General features: G+C 36.9%; 3 protein-coding genes across 5 annotated transcripts in view; 2 read left to right on the forward strand and 1 right to left on the reverse strand.

Annotated features, from left to right (window-relative positions):
• The window catches only part of LOC138026809 (actin maturation protease-like), a 4,328-nt gene extending 3,977 nt beyond the window's left edge, over positions 1-351 (forward strand). For both annotated transcript variants that reach the window (XM_068874264.1, XM_068874266.1), the window contains exon 3: positions 1-351. This exon is cut by the window's left edge and continues 1,169 nt beyond it. The gene's annotated coding sequence lies outside the window, so the exon portion shown is untranslated.
• Positions 352-980: 629 nt separating this feature from the next.
• LOC138026811 (uncharacterized) lies at positions 981-7,717 on the reverse strand. The gene is made up of 4 exons (XM_068874269.1): positions 7,478-7,717; positions 6,991-7,154; positions 5,683-6,035; positions 981-4,963 (listed from the first exon to the last, which is right to left on the reverse strand). The coding sequence occupies exons 1-4, from the start codon at positions 7,696-7,698 to the stop codon at positions 4,640-4,642; spliced, it is 1,062 nt and encodes a 353-aa protein (XP_068730370.1). The 5' UTR covers positions 7,699-7,717; the 3' UTR covers positions 981-4,639.
• A 186-nt stretch (positions 7,718-7,903) lies between these two features.
• The window catches only part of LOC138026810 (uncharacterized), an 8,095-nt gene continuing 5,998 nt past the window's right edge, over positions 7,904-10,000 (forward strand). For both annotated transcript variants that reach the window (XM_068874267.1, XM_068874268.1), the window contains exons 1-2: positions 7,904-8,021; positions 8,229-8,434. In XM_068874267.1, coding sequence (XP_068730368.1) covers positions 7,918-8,021; positions 8,229-8,434 — 310 coding nt within the window. In that variant the 5' untranslated portion in view covers positions 7,904-7,917. The remainder of the gene's footprint in view (positions 8,022-8,228; positions 8,435-10,000) is intronic.

Raw genomic sequence — 10,000 nt, forward strand, 5'->3', positions numbered from 1 at the left:
AAGAGGCTGACCACAGTCAAAGGCAACCCAAAGGCTCTTTTTTTGGTAGCTTTCCCCGTTATTACAACAGGAGTGGTGTGTGACACATACTGGGATTCAGATCTGTAGCACTGGGATGTGGTTCTAGGGCAATATCAACCACATGACATTCCCTGTTTCTCATGACCAAATTCAAAGGTTGCTGTTGTTATTGTTGTGGCCTGTTCACATCACCATCATTATCTTTAAACATGGTTTTCGTTGTATAATGAAATTGAATTTCTTTTTCTTCAGCCTAAATTTTTTTCCTGGCCACTCTGGGTTGTGTCTACCATTTCTGAGATCATTAAAGGCCGGAGTACCTGTAGAATAGTCAAGGATTTTGTTGTATCTTGCCACTTCACCCAGTAATAAGTGATGAAAAACAAAAATCAAAGTGCCACTGTCGTTACTCGTGGATATGAAAGTTACCGCGATTGTTTAAAATTGGCAGGCTGAAGTTTTCTTTATGCATTAGCATTGATAGTTGGATAATTGTGTAACAGCACGGTGGGCTCTCATGCAACTAGATACCCAAAATACTGCATGTATGTGAGGTAATCCCCTTTGCTGGAATTCAACCCTGTGAAATAAGTATACCATTTCTCCAACAGGCATAAGATTACTCTTTAACACATCTTCTATAAAGAGCTCTACCATGTGTTCAAAGTTCGTTGCACAGATGACAGGGTAATTTTGAATCAGTAAGGTCTGATTTTTGTTGCCAAGTCATATAATGTTAACAGATTTAGCAAGTAGAGCAGATCCATTCAGTAATATTAACACATTTTGCGCCAGTTATACATTCCTCCAACAAACCTTGTGAATATTTATCATTATATATTTGATACACTTAGATACAGATGATCTGAACCATAACTGATCACAGCAAGTGCATATATATTCAGCGCCATGTGTTATCTTATTACGAAAAAGACTGAATCACTTTTGACATGGAATGTCTAATAGAGCCTTGACCTTGAAAAATTTCAGTTTGGTTTAGCCTTGAGCTCTGCATAACTTTCCTTAAATGTTTTATGCTTTTCTGTTTAGGTCTCTGATATGTTCTGGATTGCTTTTCTTTTCCTATTCCCTTGCTGCTTCAATATTTTCAGATCTGTTTTGGCGTTTTGCAATGTTTTTCTTTTTCCTGAACTCTTCAAGTGATTTTGTCTCTTCCGCTTGATAGAGTCTCTCATAGAAGCTCTTTTTTGCCACTGCTTTGTAGAAATTATTACTGACACTCGCATCATTTTTGGCCATCGTTAATTAATGTATTAAAGTCTTCGCGTTGGTCAGTGAAAGGCCGTGCACAATTTTTTGCACCAATCTGTACTTGTTCAGAATATTTTGCTTCACCTTCGAAGAAAGCCATTTCTTTAATTCTTCCGTTTCTTGCTTCTAAATGCAGCGGAAGGTGCTCAAACACTTCAGTACAAAAGTGACATACAGAAATGGTGGCGCACAACCTCGCGAACAAGAAGTCACAGCCATCTAAGCTGTGTTGTGATTATCCATCCTGATTGGCTTATTAGATCGAACTTCTGGTTACGCAGGAGTGATACATTTGCATAAAGAACCTCACCAAAACTCGTGGATATAAATCCATGAAAATGCAGTCACTTTCAAGTGCTTCTATGATCAAATTTTCATTGCTTGAATTTGTAGGTTTATTATTATAGAATTCCAGGAAAGATAAAAAACGTCGTTAATTTGGAAATATCTGCGTTGGTAATAGTTATACAGGAAACACACCTTCGGCTGTAAAGAAATTGTTTCGCATGGCAACTCACTCTTTTCCAGTCCCCTTGCACCTGATTCAATAGTTTTGGTGATTATAAGTTAGAAAAACATTTAGCAAGGCAACAAACTCAACCTAACATATCTATATGCTTGTAGGATCATGCAGATGAGGCACCATTGTCAAATATCAAAATAGAATGCCAAAGGTGGCCAGCAAAGCCTTTAATATCAGGGAGGTCTGGAATCCAGTATGTTGCCATGGTAACAATACTGGTATGCTCATATTGTGGAGCACATCTTCTAGAATCTTACTGCAAAGAATCAAGCATTTCTGATGCAAATTGGCTGGGATATCTTTTTCCATCACATTTGATTATAATTCGGTTGAGCTTATGACATCATCACTTGGCTAATTTGCATCTTTTGAAAACTAGAATATCTCTGGAACAAAAAGAGATATTTGAAAATAGTAAACAGCATTCGTCTTCTCGTACAGACATGTTTATGTCTTTAAATGGCTTAGTCTCAAGCTAAATGTAAATGGAACACTTCATGAAACAAGATTATCCTTTTGGATACTTTTATTAATTAAACTAGTTGTGAATCCAAAGAAAATTGATCCAGTCAATCACTGAAGCTACCAACAAGTTGTCACACCAACATTAGAACAACATCAGGATTAACGGTTCTTTAAACAAATAAATCCACCGCTGTACAGTTTTGATTAAAACTAGACATATTTATATGACAAAAATGCAGTGCCGGTAATTATTATAACAGGTTTTTTCTTGATTATTTACAGAGGCTAAATTAAGGACGGTGCCTACTATTGTTATTGCACATATGTTCTGCGCATCTCGAGATACTTGGATTTCCTATCGGTGGTGCTTATTAATACAAGGATATTTTTGCACGGTTCAAAACTTTGCGGAGAAAGCAGAACTTAGCAAGGGATCTTGGTATCCAAAAAGAGAATTGGGGGTAACCACGCATTTTTTAGAGATAATTAAACTTCAATTTGGAAAAGAATGCCATACATGGCTTTGTATTTTAAAGCTTTTTACAAATATTGTTGATTAATTATCTTCGAAAAATGTGTGGTTACCCCCAATTTTCTTTTCGGATTTCAATAACACTAATTGTTAAATCTGCTTTTCCCGCATGTTCAGTAAACCACGCAAACATACCTGTAAATTAGTAGGCACCGTCCTTAACTTTTCTCATGGCAAGCCAATTTTATGAAAATGAAAAAGTGAAATTTTTGAAAAGATGAAAGAAACGTTTCAACAAAAAAATATTAAGGTATGTGTTACCCAGTCTCACAAAAGCAAAAAAATTTATAAGACAGCATTTTTAGTTTGGTCCATTAATTATAGCAAGCTTATTTTAGCAATGGGAACAATACTGAACAGTTGCTGACAGCAGTGCTCTTATTGCTTAAGCTCATTATTGTTTAGAGTAGGTCCCACAGAAATACAATACACAAACTTCAAATCTTAAGCAATAACCTTGAAATAGACCAGCTATTCTCGGCATGACATCATCACTTAATTCTGTAACTTTAATTTTGCAATATTTTCCTTTAAATCTCACACTCACAAGATGAATCTGAGATCAATCCAAAAGCATATTGATCCAGCATTGCAGTTGATTCACATTACAGCTAGGCAACCTTCAAATGGCCCATTCCGAAAGACATCTTGGTGGATGTCAGTCAACTTTCGTATGACAATATTTGCGATTTTTGTTGCTGGGAGAAGTAAGCTAGGCCACTTAAATGGTCATAAATCAACTTCGTCAGTCAGGTTTTCCAGCCTGCCATATGACAAGGCATGCCAAAATGCGCATTAACCAAGTCATTGTTGTGAAAAAACTGAAATTCACCTTTTGGTGACTGAAAAGATCACAAAAAGTTTGAGTGATCCAACACAGAATGTTTGATAAAGTCTTATCAACCTTAAATTCAAGCAAAGTTGCAGAGAAATCGAACTCCCATGTCAAGGTAACAATGTTTTGATAGACATCCTCTCAAACGTGCTTTGCACTTATACATTTAACATTTCAATTAGAACACTTATAATGGGAATTCCTTGTAGGAGATCAAATAGACCACCACAGTACTGAATTACTCTAAGATGGATCTTGACTGATGAGAACTGAGCAACTTAATCTCTCTGTTAATGAACATCCTATGAGTAGTTAATAAGTACTTGCCATGATTGAAGTTACAGTGGTTATCAGTCACATGTGCCCCTCAACAACTTTTTTTTCATTTTTTTTTTTTTTCGAAACTTAATTTAGGCAGAAGTCAATCAAATGTTTTCATGACAATAGTCCTGGGCCCGGTTGTTTGAAAGCCAATTAGCTTAATCCTTGGTTAATTTTTAATCTGGAATTAGCATTAATCGGCTTTTGAACAACCGGGCCCTGTTCACTTAACGGCAGTCAAATTTGTCATGGAAACAAATTTTGATTGACACATGTAACTGGTAACCGCTGTACTGTGTAAGCTCACACTTCTTAAAGCACCTCAATATTACTAGTAGCAATAGTTTTTCCCTTCTCATTTAAATTCTGAACAATCCCCAACTACAATGATAAGGTTCAATGAAACTTTGCTCTCAACAAGGAGTCAATTTTGTTCAAAACAAAAACAAAGATAATTAAAATGAAATAATAGACAAGTGAACAAAAACAAAGGGAGCCCATTGTGACTCTGTGGCCTTCCCACGTACACTTTTGAGAAGAGAAATCAAAAATTGCTGTTTACGATGTCATGTCCAGTTTATCATCACCTTTAGTGGAACAACTCTTAGTCTCTCTGTAGGCAATGATTCTTGCTTAATTGTCAGTTGTGAATTCTTACTCCACCAAGGCTCTATACTCCCTGTGTTTTGGTGTAGCTGCTGGCAGGAGCTAAATTACATGTCCCTTTTGCACGAGGTAAATTTTCCTTGTTGATCAAGTTGGCCACCATATTGATGATTGCTCTCCCCTTTTCACATGCCCCACTGCTGTTGGCAATTTTGGTGAGAATTTTTGTTGTCTTTTCCATTCTCTTGTGTCGCTCAACCAAAAGCTGTTCCTTCTCGGCCTTGCCTCTTGTTAATAGCTGTTCCCTCACCTTTTGCTTTCTGCGAAATTCTCTGCTGCATTGCTTATTTCTCTCTCTCCTTTTACGTTTCTTCTCTTCTTGCTTCTTCTAGTGAGTGAGAAGATATCAAGAACTTATTTCTTTAAGTAAATGACACCAAGTAGAAGTGAGGTGTTTTGGCTTTTATTTTGCCCTAAGGAAAGTGTATTTCTGAGAGTTTTCAATATAATCAATTTAGTTTTCAAACAACCACTCCTGGCTGCCACTTGATTAGACTCTAAACTAAGGCTCCAAATAATGCTCAATTTTCAGTTAATAGTGTGATGATCTTATTATTTGTAGATTTAGCATTGGGATAACTTTATCCAGTGGATATTAATTAAAGTCGCTAACTGGAGTGTAAAGTATTCTTTGCATTAAACATTGACAAAGGCTTTTGAAACGCCTTGTTTACTTGGGCCCTGTTTACAAGTAGGGAGGGTTACCCTAATGCCAGGGCTACCCTGCCTGTCAAATTTTGCTTGTAAACCAGGGCTATTTTTGGCCCTCTACTAGGGTAACCCATAGCACCTTGTAAACAGGGCCTTAGTTGTGCTTACAGTGTGCACATTCACAACTACGCGATAAGTTTTTGCACATATTGAAACTGAATCCACCGGATAAAGTCATGTGGCCTTTGAACAAGCAGGGCCTGGTTGTCATCTAGAATTAATAATCTACCCGATACAAACGCTGCCTTCAAAGCTCGGGATTTGTGCATTGTGGGGTTCAGCTACACGGCTTCACTCATATTTTAACACACAAACTTCATTCCGAGATCTACTTACAATTTCATCATTCAATTCTCGAATTTCTTGATTTGACTGGCCCAATGAAAAAGCTTCACCAGCTTGAATACACTCAACTGCCAGCCCTCGTAATGAATCTGTGGAACTTTGACCCGCCCAAATGCTGCCATCTCCCGGTTGTCCAAGACTGCAGCTGCTGACCGGTATTGGAGGTACAACAAGGGGCAGTGGTTCTACAAACGGCCTAAAAGGCTGGCAGTCACTGAAATGGTGGCATTCTTCAGCTTCACCAACTGAGAAGCTCTCTGTGCTCTCTGTAGCAAATTCATTGCATCCCACATCTTGCCAGTAATGTCCACCCAAAACGGCTGAATTCCCCGATCCAATTTCATCTTATGGTTGACAAGAAATATGTTAATTAGTACATGTCTTTGTTTTTGTAGACAATAAGTTTGTTGATCAATATTACATGATACTGTGTTTTCGGGAAGTTCAGGTATCTACGAAGCAGTGGCGGATCTAGGAATATTTTTGGGAGGGGGTGAATAGAAAGAATCGAAGTATACACTGACAAAAATCAACATAGTTTAGGCTGCCATTTTGACTTTGTTTATGCTTTGCAGTAATAAAACGTTCATGTCAGGTAAATAGTATCTGTTCCAGGAGAAAAAATACAATGAAAAGCAGATAACAACAGGGTTCGTACGCGTCTTGAAAACCCTTGAAAACCCTTGGATTCCAGAGTCCGATTTCAAGGCCTTGAAAGTACTTGAAATTGATTTTTGGTCCTTGAAAGTCCTTGATTTTTTATTGATCAAGACTGAAAAATATTAATGGTTTAAGGTCTTAAAGTAAATGAAAGCCAGTGAAAACAAATGTTCAGGTAAACAAAGTATAACGTTCTCGAATTTTGCTTGGTTTGTGGTCAATTCTAGGGTCCTGGAAAGTCCTTGAAAAGTCCTCGACTTTTTGGCAACCCTGTAAATATAAATAGAATATAAATATATTTCTTTGTTACTTTTATGCGTCAAGGAAATCAGATACTTGGGTGGTACCTTAATACATCCTATGCAAAGAGAGAAACCGTCCAGATTTGATATAACTCACATGTTGTTAAATTTAATTTATTTATCAAGAAAAAAAATGCAATTGACTTCAAAAAACGAGGAAAAATGGGGGCCCACTTCCCTGGATCCGCCCCTCGTGAAGGCTAAATTATAAACCAAAGGCAACCACTGACTTGAACTTATCTTGCTTTTTGTAGCCACCATGAACTGCTGAAGACTGAGGAGGGGGTAGAGAACTAGGAATTCAAGCCAACCACCTAATATTCCGAGATCAACTCACCAAGTAGTTGCAAAATGTCCTTATTCTTGTTCAAGCGACTTGCTTCAAGTATTTCTTGAATAGACGGGTTCTGGGCATCCATTTGATCCACATTAACGGAACTCACAGCCTCCGATAATGCTTGATTTTCAAACCATTGGTCTAACTCTGTTCCTTTTGGAAGACTAGGAATAAGAAATGAACATTAATTGTCTTTTTTTCCTCTTTTGGAAAATGAATTGGCAAGCGCAAAAAAAAAGTTATTTAACGTGTCATCTCTAGCATCACTGGTAGTACGAGACTCAACAATTTAAATCGTCTTACTGTTGTCCGTGTTTTTACTGAATTTACCGTAATATTGACAGGTCAGTACGTGGAATCTCCCTTTGGAAGACAACGCAAAAAACAAGATGTCTTCTTCGTTTTCACAAAGATCCACACAACCACTTCGTTGAAACTTCAAAATTTTAGTTTTCGTAACACTGAGAATTAAAATTAAGCAGCCTACCACTCTTCGTCATTTTGTTGATCCTGTTTGACTTGAAGATTCATTTGCCAGTGCATGGAATCGTTAGTTGCAATTTCATCCACAATATTAATTTCGGCTGACGCTTGTCCTTGCATCATACAAGCCTTTTCTAGTACTGGCAACGGTCTACTGCCTCTGTCCTGGACGTTCTCGTCAACTTGACAGGGCATTGAGAAAGGCAATGCCTCTTCGTCCTCCATGAGAATGAAAGACAAATTTGCCAAGTTGTTTTGATCTACAATCACAGAAAACCCTCAGAGACTTTGCCTCCACCATGCGGTTTTCATGCTGACCGTTGAATGACGTTGTTCATTTCAAAAGCAAAGCTCCTCCTTCCGTGACGTCACTGCTGGCGCGGCTTCAGCATATTTAGCGGGAAACTTGCCTAAAATTATAGTGACGTGGATAAATTTTCTACAATGGAGGCCACAAACTGCAGCAGTTACTGCGAGGATCAAAGAGTTGGAGACGACTTTATTGATGAACTCATTCGTAAATATCTCCATAGTGAAGATACGAACAGGTATAAATCCTTCCTGGTAGTGTTGCACCATTTTCGTCGGCCAAATTCTATGTCGACTACTAGTCACGTAAGCCTGAGCTTTGGATCAGTTTTTTTTTTTCTTAAACAAAGGCATAGCTCCACTCTTTAATTTGCTTCAAGGCTATTTTAATAAATTTGGAATCGAAGTCATCACGGTATTTTTGGTTTCGGTGTCATATTTTTCAGTTTGTATGAAGATGAAAGTTTTCCCGCGTTTGCCTCCTCCGAGACTGACAAGTGGCTTGGGGAAATTGTTTTCCCAGACTTAACCTGCAGCAAAGATTGTCTGGTACCAGAAAGCCTCCTGTTGGATGACAGAGTTAAAGAGCCTGACGAAGAGTTGTTATCTATTTTGGAGGAAATAATTTCAGAAGATGAAACAAAAAATGAAGGTAATAAAAGCTTCGCCATATATGCTTGCGAGGTATAAGAACCTTTTCTATAAGGACCTTCAGGGCTTCAAGCTGAGATTAACCAAAATGTAAAAACATACCAAAACCATTCCCAGACTGAGGGTGAAGAGCGTCTTTATTTGGCTCATTTGTGCGTTTGTTTGTTTTATTTGTTGTTTTTTTTTGTGAGTAATAATAATGAATTTTGAAGTAAAAACTAACGGAAAAAGCGCGCGACGTTTCGACCTAACTTCGGTCATTATCAAGCTAAACGTGAAGATAAAATTTTTGCGTAAGCATAAATATAACACAAAGACGTAAAAGTTATAAAGCATTAAAATGTAAAAAAGGGGTGTTAAAAAACCTGCAAGAATAACATAATAAAAATGATTAAAAACTTTTTCACGATTGAGTCTGACTGTACATGAAGACTTTGGCCTCAGTTCACTAATAAAAAGCATTTCATAAATGAGACAGTCAAACTTGTTTTTGCACTTTTTTTTTTCAAATAGTCATTTCTCGAATTTCTTTAAATCTACAGTTATCCTTTTTTTCCAAGTGTGTTCGAAAAAGTTAAGGTAGCTCCGAATCAGCTCCCATGAATATTTGCAAACTTTGCTGATATTTCTATCTCATATTGCTTATTACTATCTACAATATAAAATGGAAGTCAACAAGTTCCTTTTTGAGAAATAAGCATGTAAAGACGAAATATAGGGTGTTTTTGGAGAGCTTTCATGTTGCCATAGTAACCAATGACTTAATATTAATTGTCGCATTTAGTTAAGAAATAATTGGTGTTTCATATGGTACCACAACATTGCTGTTACGTGATACAGTGTAGTGGTGAAACTGGTTGCACCCAACTTATGTTTTTCATAATACTAGAGGCAAATTCCCAAAAGACTTTTTCGCTGTTGTCCTTTGCTCGCCGTGACCTCAGATCCAATAAAGGCCACTTTTCTTTTCCGAAAAAAAGTATTTTTTGGATCAGGGTATGCTTCCAGATTATTGGACTAGGTTATGCTTTGAGGTTATGGCTTACAACTGTATTTTAAAAAAATGTGTCACGCAAAGGAGAGGATAGTAGACTGCTATTAGTCTGACACGCCATTTTAACTCTGGACTTGAAAAAAAGGAAGTGATTTTTTGATCATAGTACCACTTTAAAACAGCTCAGAGTGCAAAAATGATAATAATTTAAATATAATAATAATCGTTATAAAAACGAGCGATTAAAAAGAAGAACGTTTCGACCGTTCTACGATCATTTTCAAGTTCCAAGTTCTTGGATAAAAATTCAGCATATATACAATTTCTAAAACAATGGAATGAAAGGTAAAAAGTTCAATATTTACATACGAACAATAACAAATAACAGAATGCGAAAATTAAGTTACAAACAAGAGGTGAGCAGAATGAAAACTATTAGGAGTGAAAATGATTGTAGAAAGGTCTAAACGTCGTTCTTCTTTTATATCGCTCGTTTTACAACTAAGCGTTTTACTAAGAACTATTAATTCGTATAATAATAATAATAATAATAATAATACTAATAATAATAAT

Source organism: Montipora capricornis, chromosome 12 (assembly GCF_036669925.1).
Source record: "Montipora capricornis isolate CH-2021 chromosome 12, ASM3666992v2, whole genome shotgun sequence".
Classification (NCBI taxonomy): Eukaryota; Metazoa; Cnidaria; class Anthozoa; order Scleractinia; family Acroporidae; genus Montipora; species Montipora capricornis.

Coding starts and splice junctions, on each gene's coding strand:
- LOC138026811 (XM_068874269.1), bottom strand. CDS start 7,698: ATGGAGGACGAAGAGGCATTGCCTTTCTCAATGCCCTGTCAAGTTGAC. Junction 6,036..6,990: donor GGACATTTTGCAACTACTTG/GTGAGTTGATCT, acceptor GTCAACCATAAG/ATGAAATTGGATCGGGGAAT. Junction 4,964..5,682: donor GAGAATTGAATGATGAAATT/GTAAGTAGATCT, acceptor CTCACTCACTAG/AAGAAGCAAGAAGAGAAGAA.